This window comes from Cygnus atratus, chromosome 10 (assembly GCF_013377495.2).
Source record: "Cygnus atratus isolate AKBS03 ecotype Queensland, Australia chromosome 10, CAtr_DNAZoo_HiC_assembly, whole genome shotgun sequence".
Lineage (NCBI taxonomy): Eukaryota > Metazoa > Chordata > Aves > Anseriformes > Anatidae > Cygnus > Cygnus atratus.
The window spans coordinates 7,288,465-7,313,488 of record NC_066371.1 but is presented as its reverse complement, the minus strand read 5'-3'; the positions used below and the strand labels follow the sequence as shown (position 1 = coordinate 7,313,488).

At 50.9% G+C, this 25,024-nt stretch overlaps 1 protein-coding gene across 2 annotated transcripts in view; it reads right to left on the bottom strand.

The window, feature by feature from the left end:
• Window positions 1-22,983, bottom strand: part of PRICKLE2 (prickle planar cell polarity protein 2) — a 98,760-nt gene extending 75,777 nt beyond the window's left edge. The window contains exons 1-2 of one of the 2 annotated variants that reach the window (XM_035546779.2): window positions 22,863-22,983; window positions 22,496-22,581 (exon numbers count right to left, since the gene is read on the bottom strand). In XM_035546779.2, the coding sequence (XP_035402672.1) occupies window positions 22,496-22,581; window positions 22,863-22,904 (128 nt within the window). In that variant the 5' untranslated portion in view covers window positions 22,905-22,983. The remainder of the gene's footprint in view (window positions 1-22,495; window positions 22,582-22,862) is intronic. The other variant, XM_035546781.2, reaches the window with a different exon arrangement.
• Between the last annotated feature and the right edge of the window lie 2,041 nt (window positions 22,984-25,024).

The following is a 25,024-nucleotide window of genomic DNA, read 5'->3' as shown; positions in this document are numbered from 1 at the left end:
GTGGCACCGACCCCACTGCAGGCGTCCCACCGACTCCAACAGGAAAGGGACCGAGCCCTGACCCAGGGGACGCAGGTGGAGGCTGCTCGGTGGGGATGTTTTAGATAAACATCACATAAAACAGCTCAATCCCGATTCCTGTGCAGCAATGCATTGGCTTGTGTTTACCACCCACATACCATTTTATTAAGACATAATCTCAAATAAGAATTGTTGCCATTGCTGAAGTTTATTTTAACATATGGCTAACCGAGATGAAGAAAAACATGTAAAATACATTTTAACGTGCTATTCTTGCCTAATGGTTTTTATAATTTTTTTTTAATGCCCAATATATATTTATACATTCCAAACACTGGGGGGGATGTACGTTAAAAAATTATATCAGTCACATGGTGACTGCTAAATGAAAAAAGTACTGTGGTTCCTTTGTATTAGTCCAAAACCGCTAGCACTGTTCTAATTTTCAATAGGCGAAAGGTAATTTGTGGTTTCATAAATTCTGTGCAAGACATCATAATTCTTACCTGGTTACGGCTGTCAGATGCTGATACACCACGGTGAGGGGTTTTTAAAACCCGAGATGGATGTCTTGTAAAAAGCCCAAGGCATTTAAAAGGCAGAAACATTCTTTCAGTCCAGAAAAAGCCCAGTTCAAGTCTTGGTTGGGGTGAGCTGCTTCTGCTACGGTTCAGCAAGGCACTTAAACACGTGCCTAATACGAAGCCCAGGAGCAGGCTGTGCTGCCTTTGACAAACCACCCACGTGTGCGACTTCAGGCTCGCGATGTGCCATTTAATCACGGCACCAGCACACCAACAACGCAAACCCGTTTGCAGAATTGGCCTCTCTGGAGAGGTGCCCCCGAGCGGCAGGCTCTGCAATCCCACCCACAAGCAGGGGTTTCATGGGGTTTCGTTCCAGAAACCAGGACTGACTGCCCTCGGGCCAGCACAGCCAGAAAGGCAGCGACCTCGCAGGGCAGCCCAAGCTTCCCCCGACAAATTGCATGGACTGCCACGACCCTCAGAGGCTCCGCAACTCATCCGTACAATGAATTGCTGACTTAATCAAGGGTGGCAACAAGTCTTGTTCCTACCGCGAAGCCATAAAAACAAGGACACGCCAGGTGGAAGACGAGCTCCTAACTCATCAGCTACTACACCCCGGGGCTTTTTCCAGCTCTGGGTACCAGGACTGGATGAAGTTACAGCAGAACACCCTGCACAGTCCCTGCTTTTCAGGCTTGGAGGTACACGGCCCTAAATGCATTTATCCTCTTCTGAAAGCCTACTCTGCAGAATTTAATTGGATATATTCTAAAATGTCAGCTTTGTTTCTTCACCAATAAAGCAGAAAGCCACTCTCTCACATGTTTATTTGAAATAGGGATTTAGCGGGTATTAAACGCGCCCCTCTCAGCTAAGGTTCCAGGCCAGGGTTTAAGTATCTGTGTTACAAGACGAATTGGAGTTTTAACTCGCAGTAAGCACATTCTAAAAATGGAATAAAATAATCAAGTCCATGTGCAAATCTCTGCCCCCCCGGTAACCCTGCTGACCCCAGCACAACCCACGCTCTGACCCGTGCGGGACGTTCACCTCTGCTTGCTGTATACATGAATTAAAACAAGCCAAGAAAGCAAAGACGGACAATACTCCCCGATTTTGTCATTTTCAGCTGATTTCCCTCAAAAGAACAGAAGGGCAGAGTAACAGGGGATGAACTCGGACCACTTGAAAAGGCCGCCCTGCACACACGCAGCATTCTGTACGCGTTATTTACATCTCCGCTCGCATCCTGTTTTGATGTAAGTCATAACGTACTTCACCCCGTCTGCAAAACCAGCAAATTCCTGCAGATCTGGCAAAACACTTAAGCCACTGCTTAGCTTCGAGCCCAGAAGTTGCTCAATGGGGCCATTCATGGGCTGTGCAGGGGCTTCGGTGCATCCCGCACCCAGGGGTGCTGAGCTCTTTGCCTGGATGCACTCCTGAGCTGCTGGCACTACCCAGCCAAGCAGATATTTTCACCTACATGCCCTTAGGCTTTCTCTCTCCCTTTGTGCTGCACATGACACAATGGCAAAAAGAAGAAAACCATGAAGGACACCAAGTACTCGATTTGTTTTGAGCTGGTTGCCTGAAGGCAGCCGTGGCTCAGCACAAATAACAGGCAGCAGAGGATGGCATCGCCCATCTCATACGGAACAATGCTCCTAAAGTAGCATTTTTACCGGAAAACACTTGAGATTAGTCTCATGCCAGTCACGGGGTTATCGTTTTATGATGCGTCTGGTTTCTTTCCTTTTTTTTTTTTTTTATAAGAGAAAAAGAACCATAACTTTTTACGTTCGGTGAATTGAACTCCTTATAATTAGGGTTGCTGGTTTCCACGGCAACGAAGATCCAGCTCCGTTTTATGGGAAATACAAAAAGAATAGCTACGCTCCAGCTGTCAGTGTGGTCTGGGCACTGCGAGCCAGCAAGGGGACAGCACTGCAGACACGACAGCGCTCAGGACAGCCCCGCTCTGCTCCTGGCATCACCATGCTGGAGGAGGCGTGAGCACCAAAAAGCCATGTTTTTGGCCAAATTCATGGTAAGAAGTGGAGATTGTGACTCCTCCGTCCTCCCTGCTGGAGCCCGGGGACACCACCAGCACTTCTCATTCTGGAAGAGCGGCATCGCCCCCACCCTTCCCCAAGGGCTCCACGAGCTCCTCTGCGATGACTTCACCTCTAATAACAACTTCCAGGGCCCAGCGGACTTCAGAGGAAAATAAAATCCAGTTATTTTTTTTTTTTCCTTTTATAGCACTCTTATTTTAAGAATTTGATGTGGGTGTAGAAGAAAAAGACACACCTATCGGAGCTGGAATAAAGCGCTGGGCACGGTGCGACTCCGGCAAGCAGGAAAGTGAATCACACGAGTATCTGCGCCGATTTTCTCAAGTAGTAATTTGCCTGGGCCAGGCTTCTGTAACAGATGTTGCCTTAAATATGTAATTTCGTGTTGTTTTTTTCAGATGCGTGAGGAAAAAAAACAACATTATAATCCTTATCAGCAGGCCAGCACCGCTCTGCACATATCTGTAATGCTGAAGACAAACAGGCAAAAAATAAAACAGGAGATGCAGGCACTCACCAGCACCCAGCGCCACGAAGCACCGCTGCAGGCCTCAGTTTGGGGTGAAAAAGGAGGATTTTACCAAAAATGGGTGATAACAGACACGGTTTCAGTGTGACACTGTTTGCAGCCTGCCATGAAGTCCATGCAAGCCGCATGCAGAGGGAGATCGATGCCTGCATTGACTTTCCCCATCGGTCTGCGGCAGATAACGCCACCGCCCTCCGCGCCTGATTTGATTTCACAAATCAATAGTGAATGCTTAAGAACGGAGCTGGCTGGAAAAGGCTTTGTTTGCAAATTTCCATGGGGAGAAAGGGAATTTTCTGTTACAATTTCAATGCTGACTTCTCAAACAAGCGAGCCCCCTTTAAACCAAAGCTGGGCACCTGAAAGGCTGAGATAACTGAAGGTCCGCCAAGTCCCTTCTGAAAACTTGGAGCTCATTATTTCCTGGGGGGTTTCTCCCTCTCTCCCTGCTTCTGGCAACCCAGCACCAAAGCCTGGCATGGGCAGGACCCCCCAGCTGGACCTCATGCCTCCCGGCCTCCGCCTGTCCCTGGAGCTGGGGAGATCACTTCCAACCAAAGCACAAGGGACTCACGCAGCTCCATCGTGCCCCAGCACCAGATGTCAGGCCAGGGCTGTTTATGCAGCCAAAAAGCCTGCTTACATCCGCGAGCCATCCGTGCTGATAGCATCTCTCAAACACAACAGTTATCTGCACAGCGCTTGTGCCCTTCCGCTGAAGAACGCCTGCAATTTTTAAATCCTTTCCGGAAAAAAAAAATTCACTTAACTTTCAACCAACCTTTTTTTTTTTTTTTTTTTTCTTTTTCCTATCATTGCGTTGATTAGGAATCTAAATTACAGATATACTGATGAGGGGGTCAATTTGGTAGTAGTAATTAAGCTACCACCACTACAGTATATTGCTATACACCAAACTAAAAGGGCACAGATATGACCTGCCCGAAGTGCCACGGGCCTGGGAGGCTCTCCCCCCTTGCTCCTCAGTTTCCTTGCTTGTAGGTAGAAGATGGTTGGACTTGCTGAAGGAAACCAACCAGGATCAAAACCAACAAAATGAGCTGGTGCCCACCCAGCGGCACCGAGCTGCACCGAGCGATGCTGCGGATGCTAAAAGGAAGTGCAGATTTAAAGGCAGAACGGGCAGCTCACGGGACAGAAAGGCGCCTAGGGTTACCAAACACCTAAAATCACGCCTGGCTTTGAAAGCCCGTGAGCTGCATGCAGCTCCTCTGGGTGTGGGAGAGTCACGCAGCCCTTCTGGCTGCTCCCCTCTGCACGGTGCTGCCGCGAACCGCACCGCTTACCTGACTCACCTGCCCTGCTCCCAGCTTACGCACAGCTCCCTGTTCCAAGAACAAGAGCACTTCATAAGGCATGAAATTACTGTTTGTTTCTCTGGTCTTTTAAACAAGAGCTTCAGTAGAAAGAACAGGAAGCCTACATTTGAGGAGTCATTCCCAGGGACCCGACAGACCTGTTTCTTCCCCCCAAGCTCTAGCAGGTTGCAAGCACCGAGGAAGTTTTGCCAAGGAAGTTTTTCAACCTAAGCCTCACATCAAATAAAGTCTAAATTCATGAGACACTCTTAAGTGAGCCCAGCAGGGACATAACGTGGCGCGAGGCATTTCCAAAATTCACTTTGGAAACGCGCAGAGGTACTCACGAAGACATCCACCCCGATAGAAGTGATTTATATTTTTCACAAGTGAGCAGTTCGCTTACTAGGAAAGGGACAATTTTTAATTCGATTTCCGTCAAAACAATATTTTCTTGTTGCTATGACAGCTAAGGGGAAAACCTCTTACCTCCAGGACAAGCAGCTAACGGGATCGCCGCGCGTCCCCCAGAAGCAGGGGCTTGGGGAAGGAACGCGGCCACGTGCATCACCGTTGGCTCTCCGCGTCTGCTTTGATGGGGACTTTTAAAAGGCTACGCTGAAGCCAAGGACTTGGGAGCCTCTAGGGAGCTGGAGAAATATCTACAGACCATGGGAGCCTCATACAGCCAGGGACCCGACAGAGCCCTGGGGATGCTTCCCAGGGTTTCACACCAGGCTGCGTGTCCCCGATGCTGCTTGGCACACCTCTGATCCCAGATGCGCAGCGCTGGGGGGGAAAAAGGACATCTGCTGACCATCAGCAGATATGGCAGGAGTCCAACAGCAATAACAGAACGGGCTGAAGCCTGTAACAGCTTCTTCTCCTTGCGCTCCTCCTCCAGGGCGACCAGCCTCACAATGCTCAAGAAGTGCCCCGATGAATAAATATCTTCTTTTCCTTAGCAACAGTTAGCAACGGAGTCAAGTCGTGTGGTTTTTTTTTTCTTGCTCAGAAGAAACACATCTCGAGCTAACACAGACGATTTAAACGGCAATAAATATAGGACGTGGGTGTAATCAAAATCACCGAAATGCAAATCGCACTTTTTAGCCTTGGTTATTTTAAAGCACGAGTAGAGCTGCCAAAGATCTGTAGAAACAGAGCGGAGAGGGCTAAGGGGGTAAGGAAAAACGCTGCAACATTTCTGGGAAGACAGAAAGATGCCGTCCAAGCAAAACCCAGCCCCGGAACAGCGATGAGATCCCTGATATTTGTCTTCAGCCTTTAGTACAACTTGTGTTGCTGCAACAGATTTCTCTGTCTACAAACTGCAGAGGTCTGAGATAGTCAAAAATCTGTTAAATGCATAACCCCAGCACACAGAAAACGTATTCTTTTCACAGCTCTATTCCTTTAACAGTTCATTTAAGACGTCTGCCTTGCATTTTTCCATTTGGTGTTGGGAAAATGTTTTCTTTCACCTGGCTTAGAGCCCGATTCAACAGAAAAAGAAAGCCCTTCCCGTTTCCACGGGGCCCTGCACTATAAGACACCGGACTCGCTTTACCCTGAGCTGGGCACCTTTCGGCTCTGCTCCCAGGTATTTCGTGCCCTGCCCTTCTGCCTGGGCTCTTCCCCACTTGCCATTTAAAGGATCGCTTCATCCTTTGATGGATTGCTTCATCCTTCGATGGATCACATCTCCCAAGCCTGATGCTGTCAGCCAGAGAAATCCCAGTGCAGCTCACTCCCGACATCCCAGCGGGATGGGAAACACTTCCCACAGACACAGGATGGTTTGGAGATTTAAATGAAACCTCACTGCTCCTTCGAGACCAAGGGCATTACTTGCAAAACAAAACCATGGAGTGGTCAATTACAACACAAATTCTGGCCTTAAACATAGCTCTTTGCACAACCTGCCCTCCCCAGCCATGTTCCCATAACCTCGTCCCCTAAAGTACCATTGCATGGTAGTTTTGCTACAAAACCAGCCTACAGACGACCCTTTTAATTCTCTGATGGTTATGAAGACCACCTCACTGCCATCCTGCCTGCAGAGAGCGACAGCAGCCTGCTGTCAGCTGGTTTGGCATGGACCCATGCTGCCCATCACAGATTTGGGTGGTGACCGTGGTCACCAACTTGGATCTTGGGGCAAAAACCTTTGTGTTTAGAACACCACATTTCCTTTTCCTTTAAAAAAAAAAAAAACAACACAAACCCTCCCATCATGTGCCAAGCCACAGCACTGATAATACATTGCTGGAGGGAAATGTTTGAGGGAAACAGGAGGCCCTGGCAATTCGATGGGGAGAAAACGCTCTGCAGGACACCTGGCTCCCGGGGCTGCGCGTGGGATGGTGAGGGAGATGGTAATGGAGCCGGGCAGCCCTAGTGTAGTGAGCCTTTATTTCTCTAGAGACCCTGAGAGATAACAGCATTTGGTTCCTGCTCTCTGAGTTTTTCAGGATAAAAGATTGTTTCAATTTTATTTAATTTTTTTTAAATTGAAGCTCAAGATTGCAGAAGGCAGCTCCATAGCTACAGACGCCCAGCTCCCCTGGCTGAAATTGTATAATGACACAACCCCTTCCCTACTCCACTTTATTCCAATAAGGGCAATATATCCGGTGCTTCTGTCTAAATAGCTGCCAGCTTCAGAGAAGGAGAAGTCCTTGACAGATGCTGTGATTAACGGGAGGCCGATCCCCATCGCAGCCACGGTCAGGACACCAGCCTGTAACGCCTGCTGGGGGGCCACACCAGACAGACAGACAGCTGAAACGATTCGGTAGGATGGTGTCAGGCAGCGCTGACCAAGGATCAGGCTGCTTTATGTTTATCTGTAATATGTAGATATTTAAATCCCTAAGCCTGAAGTAAAATAATTTAGAAGCTCCAACTATAAAAGATCAGCTCCCAAATCCTCCTTGCTTTTCAATCCTAGTCTCTGACACATTATACTCTTTCTGCATTTAATGTGCCCTTAAGGTGGGGATTAGGTAGGCATTTGATTATGTCTTTTATGTTTATAGCGATTCATTTCCAAACCTTTACTAACTTTAATTAAATGCTACATTTTCACTGCCTCGTCCTGAATTGAGAGAGAGCAGGAGAGAAAAATCTGTCCTCAAACAAAATTTACATTTCTAAAGCACCTTTTTCTGCGCAAGCACCTTGGGGCTACTGCATGAAATCGTTCTGAGCTGCCTTAAGATGTATCGGCGCAGACATCAAAGCAGCTCTAATACCAAGACTCACACAGACCTACAGACATCTGAGATCACTACATTCAAAAGCAAGAGAAGACCTAAACCAGCTCCTGCCAAAACCAACCATCGATCCCCTCAAAAGGCGGCCACGGGGAGAACAAGAACAGTCAACCTCCAGCAGCAAACGCTGACCTTCACCTTGGAGGAAGGGGCATGGGATCAAAGAGCATGGAGGCCTGCACTGCGCTCAGCCCAGCCCCACATCCTATTTCCGAGCCCTGCCCTCTGTGAGAGGAGGCATCAACATGCCCCCATGGGACGCGACGGGAGCTGGGTGACCCCCAGCAAGGAGACTCAGCACAAGGAAACTCATCTGAGCGAGGTCCAGAGCTGAGAACGACCACGCCACCTCAAAGACAACGTTCCTCGAACATAGATGCTCCTAGTGGTTGGAGATTTTCATTTCATTTGTCTAAAATCTGGATCGCTCTCTTAGGTTTGCTTGCAGTCACAGTCACCCCATCCTTGGATCAACGCAAGGCCAAGCAGGGTTGTGCGTTATTTCACACAAGGCACAGTCCGAACTCTCTTCCTTCAGCATTTAGGAGCTGGGAGATTGGACTTGAAGCCAAATTTTTAGCTACAGGTTGGAAATCAGGATTTTGTCCCATTTTGAAATCTGGGTGCAGCAGAAACCAGATCAAAACCCCACAGACCTCATAAGATTAGCTGAGCTCGGCACCTTTGCCCTTTGGGGCCAAGGCATAAGAATGACATCAAACTTTTTTCAGCTAAGAAATTCAAGCCTAACTTGAACACCACCACATCTCTGCAGCCCATCGGAATACATTCACACAGCGCAAGGAGAATACTAAAAAGGTTTGGTGAAAATCTCACAGGTCGGGTAGCTCCAAGGTTGAAGCTGCAGATGACTCTTCACAGAGATGCACAAAATGCTGAATCCGTTGCAAGATCCGCGTTTGTTCTGCTCTTGTGCAACTCCCTGTGTATCCCTTAAATGATATAAAGGGGTTCAGTGTCCAGCGATGCTGCACCCCGCTCACTGTTTCCCCATCCTGTGTGCTTCAGGCAAAAGGAGGCAAGATCTCTGTAGCTGTGGATGGTGCATGAAATCCACCCAAGCTGACACGTCACCCCGAGCCATCACAGCCCGCTTTAAGTCACCCAAACAGCTTTAGGGGGGATTTAAATCATTGATAAGCCTTGTGCTTGCCCTCTGGGTTGGGCTGAAATCTCACTCTTTGGGTTACCATGGTTAGAAACACAGCAAGTGCGCGTACCGTCCCCAGGTTGCAAACTCATCCACTGCTCACATCAAAACAGCTCAGCTTTTCCTGGCTTGCACAAAGGCATTTCCCAGTGAGAACCACCATCAGGATGAATTTTGGCCTTCTAGCTGCAGTTCTTGCCATTTGAGAGCATTAAGAAGATGTAAAGCTGTGTTTTACCTTGCCGAGAGTGCCTGGAAAAGGCCAAATATTTTTTATTTGAAGGCTGTCATCACCGGTCTCACACTAGAGACCACAAGCCAGGTCCCTGGGAAACTTAGGGCACGTCTCCCAGTGACTTCCCCGGGGCCAGGACTTCACCCAAGCCTGGAAGAGTCCAGGCCAAAAAGAAAGCTTAGACAGTCACTGCGTGCACTCGGAGGGAGTGGCTGGAGGAAAAGCCAGCGTTTAACAGCACTAGCAGCCCTGCAAAATTTTACAATACACAACCCTCACGTTAGAAAATCCATTTCTTTCTTCATAAAATATACGGGGCCTTTCCACAAGCTCCTTTTATTGGTCCATTTGGCTACTTGTTCCTTTTATGAACTGCTCGAGTTCCAGCATCAGCTGGAAAAGTCCAGGAGGCAGCCGGGCTAAAGCAAAATGATGTGCTAGGCGCTGGTAAAAGCGTCCCCGCTACCAGGATTTGGGCACCACATGTAAAAGCACAGGTGAGAAAAGGCAGCAGACAGGGCAGCTGGGTTTCATCACCTGAAAGGAAGCACACAGCGTCTCTTTAACCTGTTTCTTCTTACTGTCTGCAAGGTCCCAGAGCTGCAATGTTGATGCGAATACCCCAAGCCTCTCACCTCAGCGCAAAATCCCCTCGGCAGCAAACAAGTGGTTAAGGCCGGGGATATTTTTACCAGCCTCCCATAGCTCTTCCATGGGGGTCCTTTAATGGCTACAGTTAAACAGCAATCTCGCATGGAGGTCCACACGCTAACATAACATATTTTAACTGTGTATTTAAGTAGTTTCATTTCTATTGACATTGGCTAAGGTGAGCCCTACGGCTCGAAGGTCTCTCGCATGATGCTGGGCTGCCCACGAGCACAGCCGTTCTGACTGCGCGCTGCCAAATCTGCTGTAACAACAAAAAGCTCCTGCAAAACATGCCATAACCCTCATTTCTCAGCAAGCTGGCTGCATGCAGCACTCGGGGTGCTCAGCAGGGTGCTTCACAGCATGGTCGGTCCTGGATAACGACACGTAAAACCTGCACGATAGGAAGAGCCAAGCGGCACGGGCAGAAACGTGCAGCAAACCGAGCTCTCGTGTGCCTGGCTCCACGCGTCTGGCCCCCAGCAGGGCACACACGGGGGTCCCGCAGTGCTGGCCATGCTGTGGCATCCTGCTTCTGCTCTTTGTCCCAGTGCTGGGGCTGCAAGAGTTAAGTCCCAGTGCCTCCCAGCCCCATGCAGGAGCATGCAACTGGTGGGACAGGACGCGCCAGGCTGATCGCCCAGCTCCAAACAAATCTCGTGATGTGGGAATTGCCCTAACGGGTCCAACCACCATGTCCCAGAGCCCCACGGTAGCAAGGCCTCCAGCAATGCTGCCTGTGGGCAATTATCTGGGCTCATCAACATCACCGCGCCTCTGTGCTGGTGAGAAAGTGCTCTACAGCACGCAGGGCAGCCCGTACGCTGGAATTTGTCATGCACATCATGCCCTCGCTGCACCAAGGTCTTGCAAAATAAGAGCACGAGGGTGAACGCTGCCTGCAACAACCCCTCTGAGATCCTGCAGCAGTCCTCTAACAGGGTCTGCTGCCCTCCCGGACAGCAGATTCTATTAAAAAATCCTTACTACTGTAATCTTAGATTACTCCCTAACATCCAAGTCCTAATTGGCGCCTGTTATAAGGCCCCTGCAACATTTCCATGTGTCTCTGATCTTCACATTCCACAGACACCCAGCAGCAAAATCCACCTGGCTCTGTATTTCGCCTAAAGAGGTTATCTTCAGCCACATGCCCTCTCACTCTACTGGCTGGCAGGACCCCAAAGTGCCCACACCTCTGGTGCAGTACAGAGATGCTTTGGGGCTTTTTGGGAAAGCCTCATGCACCAGCAGCTCCCACCCCGTCCGCTGGGACATCCAGCTCTGCCACCTCACACAGCCTGGTACTGCTTCCCCCTCCATCCAGCAAACACACTGCTTTAACCTGCCTTAAATAGCTGAAAATAGCTATGGGGAGATGAAAACCATCTCAAGGACTTTCCCACCAGCTCCATGCTGCCAGGAGCGAGACCACAGCATCGCGAGCTCCGCACCAACCCAGCACCAGGCTGAGCACTACTCAGCACAGCGTGCACTTCAACTTCAGCCACGGCCACAAACATTGCAGTTTGTATTATGTGCTAGGATTATTTTTTATATATATATACCACCCTATGCTTTTTTATATGCACACACACATATATACGGGCAAACACACACAGAGTATTTAATTTCTGCAAAGCATCGTGTGAGCCCCGTGGTTTTGTCCTTCAGGCAGCCAGCCTCCCAGCTCGACGATGCCGAGTGCCCTCTGCTGTACACGAAGACAAATGCCTCTTTGTTTAAAGAGATTATTAGTATTTTAAATAGGTATAACTTTACTTTGGACAAAATATTTATGAAAATTACGCGTGAGCACTTCCAGCGCGACACACGATACTAATGTCACAAGACTTCTGCTGGCAGGCACTGAAAGACTCGTGTCTCCTACAGGTTGCATCGGCAGAAAGTAAATAGTCTACGCTCAACTGCGTGGTCTACAGTTTGAAAATGTTTTATTTATACGTTTGAAAATAGCGCAGGAAAATCAGAACAAACAATATAGCTTCATTATTCATGCATTTATCAGATAGCCTTCACACCTCAGTGAATCCCACACCTATTAGAGGTACAAGCTGGAACTACGAAACGAAAACATGAAATCATTTTTCTTTTGTAAAACACCATTGTTCCTGCTCCTGGAAGGAAAGATAACATTAAAACATATTCAAATATACGTATTTGAAACCTCTACATCTTGTAATAAATTATGCACTCGATATTAAAAATCTGAGCTACACTGCACATACCTGGCTTAGGAATATTAACTTTTATCGTCTTCTCACTTCCCAGCCCTCCTCAAACCTGACATTTAAAGGGTCTGCACAACCAGCACATGGCCTTATTAAATCTGTTTTCAGATTTAATAAGGCACGGACGCGGCTTCGTGATGAATGTTACCATTTGTTTGGCACGGGAGAAGGGAAAGCCGCTCAGCCTCGCCGCCCTCCACCTGCCTCTTCTTCACACGCCGGGTAGCCTTGAGCAAAAACCGACTCCTGTGGGGTTGTGGGGTTTGTAAAATCGGGAATTAAAGCTGCACAGCACCCAGAAATCCTGGTTACCTGTCCGTGCTGGCGATGCCTTCTGCTGGGAACAGCCCGAGACTGAGGACAGCCCCGCGCACGGCCCTGCTGGGCCACCCGTGGGCGCAGCTCCCACCCTCGGGGCCCACGGGCGCTCCCATGCAGCCGCCCCGTCCCGGCCGGCCCTGCACGACGGGTTCCCGTGACTCACCCCAAACCCTCTCCATTCCCAACCTTCGCGTTCGCTTCCCAGCTCACGTTTCCTAGAAGCAGCAGTGCCCCGAGACCAAGCTTCCTCTTCTACCCTCTTGTAAGCGTGCTCAGACGAAGCCGATCAAGAACTTTTTTTTTTTCAATGAACTCATTTATCAATTTTTTTCCCCAACCAAAAGTTGGTATTTTTCACAACTTTTCATCTTGCTAGCCTAAGTGATTCTCGTCCTAGTTTCCCTATCTTGGTTGGAGGCCAAGCATCGCGGGCTGAGCCAGAGGGAGTATAAAAGCATCTTTCTAAGACACTATAAAAAGGAAGAATCGGATCCTGGCACCCAATTCACTATCCTGCCTTGGGTATTTAAGGATCAAACATGCATTTGTAAGATCACAGAAGGTAAGAGGTGGCTTTGAGACTTCATGGCGTCTAAAGAACCCTCTGAAAACAGCTTTTTACTAGCCAGACAGCACAAGAGAAAACGAGGAGCAGCGGCATGTCCCCGGGGACAGCAGGGCTGCTGGCCACTGCTGCTGGCACACGGGCACGCCGCGCTCACGCCGCTGCTCCGCTTGCAAAGCAAACAGCTGAAGGCAAGGAAATGGGAACCACCCAGGACACTCTGGGGAGGTTTCCTATGGTTACTGCTGCCATGGAAATTTTTTTTTTTTGTTGTTGGCTCGATCTAAATAATATCTGGCTCCTCGACTACAGCGCGTTTCTCGCGAGGTCGGCTTGACGCTCGGACGGCGCGTAGGAGGGGAGCGCTTTACGCACACAAGTCCCTCGCGTGCCACGAAGGATGGACACAGTGCAACAAGACCTGCTGTCACCAGCACCCCAACACCAAGGGGTGACTGCAGGGAGCAGGATCTGTCCCCGAGCTGACATGGCCACCCGAAGCTTCACCCCGCTGGCAAGGCACACAGCGCTCAGCCTTGCCGTCGGTCTCACACCCAAGTTGCTCCGGGCTTTCCTGCCCAGTTCCCCGAGGCCAATGGCTTGGTTTCAAGGAGAAGAGGAGGAGGAACCAAAATGGGGAGGGAGGGAGGAAGACATCTTTTACTAATTGCTCCCAGCTGTGGCCAAGCAGCTCCCATTTCGGCTGCCAGGAGCTGCAGCCAGCAGGGAGCAGGCTGGGGCGAGTGCGCCCGCTCTGCCTGCACAGCAAAGGGCTCGGGAGCAGAAGGAACCCCTCGTGGGGACTCTCCTCCATCCGCAGGCTCTGCATAGGGATTTCAGTAATTATATTTATACACTCTCCTTATCAGCGAGAGCAGCCATTATGCCTTTTATCACCGCGGCAGCAGCATCTGCACAAGGGCAACTGATAGGGGATGAAATATTTGCTGCGATGGCTGAGTACAAAGTGCCTCCCTCCGCGCTAAGAATAATAATTGCGATACTTAGCGCTTGAAGTGTTAAGCCCTGCCATCAGGGCCCTTTGGAGAGCCACACACAAGGAAAGAAACGGCCTCTCCAGTGGCAGAGAGCACCCTGAATTTTATAGGATCCTCTTGGACCAGCACCGGCCCCAGCCCTATTTTGGTGAAGCTGAGCAAAGCTCTGGCTGTCGGCTGCCTTGGGGCTGTGCACACCCAGAGCCCATGAGATAAAGGCTCTGTACAACACCAGCCTTGCTCACCAGGTTTACCCCAAAATTAGTTTTCCTCACATCAGACAATTCTGCTTAATGTTCCAAATTCCTCCAACATTAGATAGTGACCACAGAGCAGAAAGATGTGGCACGCGTGGGGAAAGAGTCCCCAGCCTGGCTTTCCAGCCTAGGAGATTATTCATCGGAGAAAAAGTAAATATCCAAACGAGCATCGAGCATGGTGAACTGCAAAACCATCTGCCAAAGAGCTGAGCTGATGCTATCTGCCGTCCTTAAGCTCGGTGATATACTTACAAGCCAGACAATGAAAACGCAATTGATTATTTGAAGAGTGACTCACTGGTGTAATAAGGATGGATTACTGAGGGGGAGGTGGGAGGGAGCGGAGAAAGTCTTTGAAAAAAAAAATAAAGGCCAGCAGATTGACTTTTTAAAGGCAAACAGAAAGGGAACAAAAAACAAGGGCAACTCTCAAAAGGGCTGAACAGCCCTCGACGGGGGGAGAGCAACAAAGAGGAGGGCAGCGCTCTGCGGGTGCCGGACCCAGCCTGGGCTGAGCATCTTGGTCACCAGCCCCCGTGCTCCCCGCCCAGGTCTTTCCCAATCCGTGGCCAGAGGTGTTTTTTTCTCTCGTGACATGCGGCGCTTGTGATAAAGGCCTGTTGCAACCCCTCTATTAAGGAAGTAGGAGGCTTCCCTCCCCGCAGAGCAGCCTGCTGGGCACGTGCCGCACGCCCCGTGTGGACGATCGCAGCCGCACGTGGGATCCCTCTGGTGCTCCCCACACCGTGACCCTCAGCATGGGGAGCCAGAGACACATCCTGGGGGGAAAGCAGACTGCGTAGAGGCTGCAGCAGGGCAGAAAAGCACAGGAAGGGGATGGGGACCACTGGACTGAGTGACCATTCATCCCTCACCCGCCTCCTCCTTGCACCAGCCTGGCGGAGGCTACAGTGAGCGATGTAAGGCATTAGCTCAGTATGGGGGGCTGCACAGGGACTGCGGGACCCTCCCCACCCAGCCGTGACAAGCTGTTAAATCAGCTCACCGCCTCCCACTAAATCACACCCGACACAGCACCTGAATTCATAACCGCAGCCTCCAGCACTGACAGCTGTCTGCTTGGAGGAAATCCCTCGTGCAAGCCAATCTACCCTGCCCCTGCATTTTGCAAGGTCCATCTCAGGCAATTTCATCCAGAAAGGTTCCGTGAGGGAAATGTGCTTGCTGGTGAAAATCAGCTCAGCTCCGTGGCTGAGGGTTGGACCCGGGCGCTAAGAAAGCGCTGGCTGCTGTGCTGCTGCCTTCAGGATAGCAAAACACACATTCACACTCGCACCAGGCAGGTAACATTTCACTCTTTGCATGCCAAGGTGCAGCTGTAGTCATTTTCCCAAAAACTCAATAAAAAAATAACCCATACATGTAAAAGAATTGTTTAGTCTAGGAATAAAATACCAGGTAAAATCAGAGCTCAGTGTTTTCCACTCTACCCCCTCACTCATGTGGTCCATTCAACAATCACCAAGAAAACAGAACAAACCCCCAAAACCAAAACCCACATCAGATTATTAGTGTTTTTTCACCCCATTTATAGAACTAGAGTTACACAAGGCTGCTTCAAAACAGAGAAAACATCTACACGGTACTTTCTCTAGGAGAAACTTTGCTTTTCAGGCTTCTTGGGGCAGCCCGCAGCAACTCCAGTTACACCAGCTGCAGACTGGGGCTCTGTGTTGGGATGAAATTTAATCAAGAAGTGTCTCCAGCTCCTTTGAGCTCCTGCAATACAATCCTGAATGACTTGTAAAGGACTTCAAACAGGCTCCTTGGGCTTGCCCGGAAACAAGTACGTACCTCACCTGCTCTTTTGTATGTCATGTACAAAAAAATTAAAGAATTTATTTTGGGCTTTTTGCCAGCCACAACACTGCCTCCAATACCGTAGCACTCTTAAAATGGATATCATGCCTCGCAGCCAACACAAACAGGATACCTTATCAGTCCCGGCTGTTTTAGGCGCTGTTTCAGCAGCGGGGCATGAAGATGTGAAAGGAATAGGCCAAAAAAATCTCCTGGGAGTCCCTAAACTCAACTGTTTGCTTGACATTTTTGAAGAAAAGGGATGTCCTGGGGTGGGTGGAGGTGGAAAACCCATGGAATCCTCGCTCTCAGATGTGCCCAAACTCACATCCCAATGCCAGGCTGCCCCTGACATGGTCCAGCAGGACCATGTGGGCAGGATGCGGCCACTGCCCAGCACGGGGCAAGGCTCCCAGCCTCCGTCTGGTGACCTCGATGGGACTCAAACACTTTCAGTGAACTTGGCCTCTGTCCTGGGGCTCCCAAGGCTGAAGCAAAGGCAAGGACATCTCTGAGGACACGCGGCAGCGCCTCCCACACAATCCGTCACCAGTTACGTGGCTCTTCCTCTGCTGACACAGGGGTGGAAAGCTCAAAAAAAAAAATCACCCCTGATTTTTCAAATGCTTGCACAAGTGCTTAATCTCACAGGTGCAGGCAAATGGGACAGCTGAGGTCATTTATGCCAAGGGAGGTGCAGGCTCCAGAGCCCAGCTTCAGCACAGGCAGGGGATCAGCAGCCACTCCTCCCAAACCAGCCCTGGCCCACGGCTGAAGGACACTGGCTTTGGCAATGAGTCACCTGGCAGGGATCGACTTCCTCGTGCCCAAACTGCTTACAACAAAAACCATCATGAGCAAGCTAACCACGCCATCCCCTTACATGTTGGGCCTGGAAATCAGCAGGCAGAAGTCACTTGAGTCTTGTTTGCCCCCCCCCCCCCAATCAGGTCGATGGCCTGCTCAGGGGCCAGGTGACTCCTGCCCACCACAGGGACAGCCACAGGCCCCTGGGGACAGCCGCAGGCCCCATAGGGACTCACCTCCATAGCAGCACACGGCTCCCCACAGGCAGAGCTTTCCTAGCCCAGCAGGTTCCCCGCTGCAAAACGAAAAGCTGAATAAAAACCACAGGAGCCGACAGTGCTCGCTGTGGAAGCGACGTGAGCATAGAGCCAGTCTGAGATAAGGTATTGCTATCCTCACATCTCCGAAGCCTTTCAAATAAACACGCAAGGAAGTGAGGAATTCGAAAGAAGGGAGAGGCACAAAGCATGTTATTCATGAAAGGGAAAAGCTGGGGCCGTGTGTGTGAAAGATACATAACCTACTAAAAATGCTGGAAACATATGGAAGCAATAATCTGTACTTTTTTTTTCCTGAAAAAAAACTAATAACAAATGCTTCAGGGTTCGGCGTTATTCGTTCCTGTGCTACACTACAAACATTGCTGTTTCTCTGGACGAGGCACAAGTCACCAGGCCAACGACCTGAACCAGCTGGGGTGCAGCAGGGACGTCCCGGTGCCGGGTGAGCACAGAGCCAGGCAGCACAGATACACACAACACAGACACACTGCTTCCCATCGCGCCCACAGCCGTGTTTGCTGCTCTCCACGCAACAGCGGATCGGGTCCGGAGGAGTGGGAACTGTACAAACACGCAGGGCAGAGGAAAGAAAGAGCCACTGCCACTAGCAACTCCCAAGCTACAGTCAACAAAACAGAGGCATGAGATGCCAAGCGACCCAGCCGCCATCATCCAGAGACTTAAAACATCTTGGGGTTCTGGCTGACCACCTTGTTCACCAGGTTCCCCATCCTACTACACGTATCTCCTCTTTCCTTGCCCATCAGCTCAGCCTTGTGCACAGGTTTTTGTGACCCAGTCATCACTCAGGGCCCTCAGTCCCCATTATCTGGGGTTCCCAGGCAGCGTCTCCTGAGAAGTTCAAAAGTTTGTCCTTGCTAATAATGCTCCCTGACCTGACGAGGCCAGATGTCATCACACTTCTGTGGCACTGGCCGCAGAGGATTACAGTGAGGTGCTGAGTTATGGAAGCCAAGAAAGAGCAGATCTCCTCCTCGCCCAAGTGTGTTTTCAAGGGACGAAGATTACACAACAGACATGAGAGAAAAAAAAGACTCCAAGATAAGATAGAGAACACCATCTCACGTTGAAACTAAGAACTCAGCAAGCCAGTTTTTGTCCTTATGTCATGTTTATTACTGTAATTTAACTGCTTCTGCAAGAGAGAGGAATAACTATGGCAACAAAGACTTCTCCAAATGTTTCAAGACAATTTTTAAAATCATCTTATCTGCCACAGCCTCTGAAAGCCTTCCCTCTGAAACCAGCAGCACCTGGCTCTCCGAAGGCTTTGCAGACCAGGGGGGTTGTGTGCCCCCCTCATATCACAACACAGCTCAGGTATGGTTTTGAGACCGAGCTTTGCTGCATCCATGCTTCAGCTGGCATTTTTGGAGCAGGTAGAGATGGGGGAAGAGCCAGGTTTGTTAAAGTGGCAAGAGGAGCTCTTTGGGAAGGGCTTCCTCAAAGAGACCGTACACACAAACAAAACACACCTGTGTGTGCTGAACACATGCCAGTCATCCAACGTGAAGAGCCCAATGCCCTCAGTACGGCACCAAGTCCGTAATTCTACTTCGCCCAGGATAAATCCCAAATTAAGTTCCTCACAGCAATCTCAGCAACAGCTCCAGTCACTCAGCTGAGAGCCATTTGTCACCTTTAAGGCCCCGCATGCTCCCACTAATTGCGCTAGGAACAGGCTGTAAATTCCCTTCCCTCCTCCCAGACCACCTCTCGGCAGGCTTTTCTCTGCACATTATGCAAAAGCCACTCCTAATGGCCATTCAGCCACCCAACTCCAGTGACAGCTTTATTTAAAGCCAAAGCTTGTTAACAAGCTGAATGGCACACAGCTTAATGCGATGCAGATCTGATTAGAAAACAGCAACCGGACTCCTAAGGAGCTGGAGATTTTGATTGAATTTGATTTCACTTTTTCCACACAAAGCCACCTTTCAAGTATCAACCTGCGTTAATGGAGATCTCGTTATGTGTTCCCAATTTCCATCCTCAGGACCACAGCCCACACAGAACTCCTCAGTCCTTGCATACTTTACTGACAGGCTACCCTAAAATAAAACGATGCGATCAGAGGAAGGAGTCATTTCGCTGTTCAGGCCATGAGAAATTGCAGGTTATCCTGGTTATGATTTGACAGCCGCATCCTCACATACTTCATGCTCAGGAACGATGGGATTCAATCCTCAGCCTTTTCAAAGAAATCACTTGCCTTCTCCTCTTTGGGGCTAAATGATTTCAAACTGAAAACTGAATTTCTGCCTTACAAGAGGCAGAGGTCTGCAGGACGCAAGTTGGGAAGCTTCAGAGGGGTAAGAAACACAGCGGGCTCCAGTCTAACCGTGCCTGTAAGCACTTGCGGTCTTCAACTGTTTGCTTACGCTGAATTTATGTAAAACTTGCGACACGTTAACAAGAAAATTCATCTGCTACCCCAAGCCATAATTTAAGAGCAAGATAAAGAAGATTCAGAAACATACTCCAAAGCCAGGGATATTTTTGCACTACTTGGGCATCCCCTTCCACCTTTTTCCTCACATCACCTACAGCACCGGTTTTATTCTGAGAAGAAAACAGTTCTGCAGAATACAATTTATTTTCAAGTGGTTTCCTTGGCTCAGGAAGCATGCCTCTGCTCCCAGGAATGATAAATTCAACCAACGCTCAAAGCCATCTCTCCATCTGAGAAAAGTGGCTTTTAAGAGAAGGCACGGGCACAGAAATCTTTAGCGTCTAACAAAGCAATTTGCCTGCCTGATGGATTGGCCGCGCAGATCATACCTAAAATCACAGGTGACTAAAAAACTCAGCCCTGCATAATTGCTTATATGACAATGCGTGCATCAGCAGCGGGGATGAGCTCTGGTCTCAGTGCCTAAAAGCTCATACATTCTTTTCTCCCTCCCTAAAGCATGTCACCAGTTCCCATCTTGGAAGCAAAAAGCCCAATTCCCATTTCTCAGCAAAACTCTACTGTTAAAGGGATTATAAAAAGGCTTATGAATCTCTAGAGATTAATTGATCTGGGTTTGTATCCCTAATCTGCAGATCTCCTTGAAACCATTGTTTTCTTCCAATCCCATTCTGCTCAAGTGTTCAAGTATCTGCGAGCATCCCCAGCAGGAGCTGGAGGCATCATCCTGTGTACACGGGCTCCCAAGCAGGTCTGTGACCTTCAGAGCTACCTGCTATCAGCAATCTGCCTGCTTACCTGTCCTGGGCACTAATAGACTGCTCGCTAGTGAAAAATGGATCTCCTCCCTCTCTATTGGGTTTGGGCAAATAGGTTGCCTTTTTGTTTTAATTGCACAATTACCCTTACATCGAGGCAATTAAATGTGAATGTGCAGGAAGGCTCTGGCTTGTCTGTCCAGTGTGAAGCACAGTCTGTATCTGTAGGATGCTCAGTGGGATGCAGAGCTGGCAGCACCCATCCTTCTGCTGCCCTGGTGAGATAACCCCTTCCTTCCCCAGAAGGATCCATCTGTTTTAACCAAAATCTGTGCAGGGGGCAAGGGGGGAGCTTCAGGAAAGGGCAGCCAGGAGGCGGCTGCACATAGCCCTGCTGGGCTGAAGCCTCCTGCTCCTTTCTCCTGCACAAGGGGTTTTGCAGGATCCGGCACGAGAGGCACAGCGTGCTGCTGCAGAGGTCACAGCCTGCACAGAGCTATGCATTTGACACCCCCAAGAAGCTCAGCGGTACCTTTTCTGCTCGTTTGGCCTTCGATAAGATGGTATTGTGTGATAAGATGGTATCAAAACCTTGCTTACTTTTTCAAAATTAAGCGTAACATAACAATCAGCAAATCACAGCACCTTATAATTCCTCAGGCCAGAGGAGAAAGACCTCTGGTGACCGTCCCTTTTCTTCTTATCCTACATTTTAAAGTTCTCCTGACACTTTCAAGCATTATGAAGCACCTCTGCGACAACACCTGCTACCCCAAATTTAAGCCGTGAGAAAACCTGTGACGGATCGTGAAAGCATTTTATAAGCCCTTAAAAGAATAGGAAGAAGACACTCAGGGGTGACCTTATAAATCCATTAGCGCACACGTGGCAGACCCCGATTAGCAGGAGGGTGTCAGGAGACCGCAGCTCCCGTGGCTGTGACACCTTCACCTTCTGAAGGTCTGAGGTGGGACTCGGGGCATCGGAGGAGCTGCTGGCACCTGCAAAGGGCTCGGCTGGGGACAGTGGCGAGTGTCATCCATCACCTTGCTGCTGCACCAGCCACGCGTCCCCAGGGCGGACCTCAGCCCAAGGACCCTGTCCTGCACTGCCAGCAGCGTTGATTTGCAAGGCTGAAGCTTTAGATGGGATTCAACGCTAATAAATCAATCCAGCATCCCTCTCCTCGCTCTGGACCTGTGTTTTAATCTGCGGAGACGCAGCTCTGAGAAGTAGGGCACATACCAGAAGTGCGGCAGATGCTGGATAAAAGGGGATATCCTATAAAATAAGGCTAGAAGATCACCAAGGGCTCCCTGTTAAATCTGCACCAGCTCCTGGAGTCCACGGACCAGAAGATTTAATATCACCAAATCCCAAATCACCCACGAGCAGAAACTCATCTCCAGGCAGCACGATGGGGGGAGATGGGGCTGATCCAGCACGAGGCCAGGGACCCCACCCCTGTGCCTCGCAGGTGCCCGCATTCCCAGCTTTATGAAGACACACAACACAGATGGAAATACCTGTTTGTTCCACACACACACCCACACCCTGCTGGGGCTGGGGGGTCCCATCCATTCCAATACCTTGAGGGGGCAAAAACCCACTGTGGGGGCACGGGGAGAGGCAGGAGGTTCACGCAGCCTTTTGGGGCAACCCTTCAGGATCCCCCCACGATGTCCCCTCCCCATCCCAGCCCCGCTGCCCCCTGCCCGGGGCCCAAAACCACCCAGGAGCAGCAGCAGCAGGAGCCCCTGACCACAGCAGGGACGGGTGGGCTGTGAGGGTGCTAACGGGGGCGCTGGTGACCCCAACCCAGGGCTCTGCATCCACAACAGACTCCAGCACACCTGTGGGCTCCTCCAGGGGGATGGAAGCACCCTGGACACCACCTGGGACAGAGACCCACCTACCAGGGCCAGGGGGGCATTCACACCAAGACAAGAACACCCCCAAAATCCCCCTATTTGCACCCCAGCCAATCCTCCATGGAGCCACAAAACCCCCACGCTAGCTGCAAGCCCTCGGTGGGTCAAACCCCCACTGCCACCCATGGGTGATGAGGGTCAAAGCGGGGGAGGGGGGGGGATGTTCCCACTCATCCCTGGGTGCTGGGAGTCAAAGGGGGGGTGGTTCCCACCCCTCCAAGGGGAGCCGGGCAGTCGGGTGTCGCCGAGCCTTACCTCCACTTGTGCAGGGCGAAGCCGGGACACTGGTCCCCGCAGGTGGTGCAGGGCTGGCCCCGCTCCGGCTCCCCCGACGCCGTCAGCTGCAAGAAACGCAGAGCTCAGCCCCGTCCCCGAGCCGGGGGGGGGGACGGGGGGGACGGACAGGACAGGGACAAGGACAGGGACCCCGCGGGGTGGGGGCACGCTTAGGGAAAAGGTGGGGAACCAAAAAAAAAAAAAAAGAGGGGGCGCTTGGGGTGGCGGGGGCAGGACGCGCACCGGGATGGAGCCACAGGTTGGAAGGGGGGGGGGGGGAGGGAGGCTGAAGGAGGACACCCCCCGCCCCAAACCACCACCACCACCTCCCCCCCCGGGCACTCACCGAGCGGCCCGAGAGCCGCTTGCGGGAGCCGCGGCCGAACATGGCAGCGCCGCCCGAGCCGAGCCCCAGCGCCCGGCAGCGGCCGCCCCCGGTCGGTCCCCGGCTCCGTCCCCGTCCCTCCACCGCCGCCGCTCCCGCCCCTTCCTCCCCGCCCCCGGCCCCGCAGGCACCGCCCCGGGCCGGCCCGGCCGCCCCCCGCCCCGCCCGGGCTGCCCGCCCCGCCCGCTGCCATCGTTCCGCTCCAGAGTGAACGAGCAGCACGACCCCCGCTGCTGGCACGTCGTGCGCGGGGGACGGGGGCAAAGAAATAAGCGGAGATCCGCGGGAGATGGGATCCTGCAGAGCCCAGGGGGCAAACGCTGAAGTTACAGCTCTGAGCGTGCTGCGGGGGGGGGGGGGGTTGGGGGGCGGTACTGGCTTAAATAAAGCAGGGAGCAAACAGCCTGGGTTCCTGCTGGGCTCCTGTTCCCCGCCTCGCTGAGGGCAGATTAAGTCTAAAAAACACCAGGAGAAATGCAGTCGTGTCAAACGCATTTGCAGCTTGAGATCCCGGGTGGGACACGAGGCACCTGTTGCACCCTCAGAGCTCCCGGGGCTGGGGGCCGGGGGGCCGGGGGGGGGGGGGCAGCCCGTGCACCAGCTCTTGTCATCCGTACAACCCCCTCCAAAGGGATCCCCCCGGCCAGCCCCCAGTCCATACCCCTGGGGGCTGCAATCTGGTGCAGGGCAGAGCGAAGCGACGTGGGGAGAAGCGTGAGCAGCAGGCGGGCTTCGTGCAGCAGAGGTGCCTTGGGAATGCTCGGAGAGAGAGGGAAAAAGAAGGCGCTCATCCTCGCCGGGGAAGGACCAGCTTCACTATTAACATCTCACAGCCTCACCCCGGTGGCTACGGTTGTTCGCAGATCCTGTTGTCTCCTTCCCCTCCTTCCCCGCTTCTTTGTTCCTTTGCCTTGCTGCTGCACAGCTGGTTAAAGCCGTAAGGCTTTGATAATTCTTCGTTTAAGCAGTTTTCTTTTTTTTTTCTTTTTTTTTTTTTTTTTTCATTTTTTCGCTCATATCTTCCTCGCTAGGAGACCGAAATGAGGCTAGGAGCTGCGTGGTTGGCTTTTGAATGTCTCAGGCAAAAAAAAAAGTTTCAGGGTGATTTTCACTCTTTCCTCCCATAAATGTTGGGCTTCCTTTAAAAAAGGAAAAAAAAAAAAACAGGGAATTTTATCACGGAAAAAATTTCCTTTTCCATGAGTTTTCTTCATGTCAGTGGGAAAAACTGACATTCCCTCCTCGTTCTGTTCTGTGGTTGCTATTTTTACCCCTCCAAAGCCTTCCAGCTTCCCCTCGTTGCTCCCTTCTGCCAAATTTTCTCATCATGTTCCTTCTCAGTTTCCCTCTCAGTTTCCTGCTCATATGGTGGTGCAAGAATACATCCTAAACTCTCAGGGATGGAAGCAAGCTCTTCAAATACACACACGTTTTGTCACACAGTGGGCAAATGCTTGCAGGCTGAGCTTTGAGCTCGTATGAAAACATCCCTACCGTCATGGCTTATAGGATACAGTAATATCAGGGGTGCAGAGTTGCTGTCATCCCCACTGAAGGGCAACAGGATTTTAGGCAATGAGCATCACGCAAGAGAGGACCTGAAATTCGCCAGCACTTGGGGTGTCTTGCATAAGATTCAGAATATTTAAAACTCCAATTAAAACTGCTGAAATAAAAGCATTAATGGATACAGGACTTATAACAAGACTCGACGTGCTGTGGGAAATGCTTTAAAGGTGACCTGCAAATCCTTTTAATTGCTTCGCTGTTGCAAGAGGTGCCGTGTGCCCTCAATAACAGGGCTGGCGAGGACATCTGCTATAAGTTTAAAACAGCAAAAGTAAGTCAAAGTTGGAGGGTGAAGTCCTTGGAGGTGTGGCTGTGCTGAATCACGGCTCCCGTCTTCTGATGAAGAGGCAGGTCCTGAACTTAAAGCAAGCAGAGCTGGCCTCCTGCCCTCCATGGTGTCGAGGTGGCCATGGGGCCACCAAAACTGCCTGACGGCCTGCAGGGCCTCTATCCTCCAGCATCAGTTCAGCAGCTGCTGCAGATGCTGGCGGGCAACTCCTCTATGCCCAGGGAAGGTGCTGAGCATTAAGACTTGCACCGAGGTGCTCGGAGGG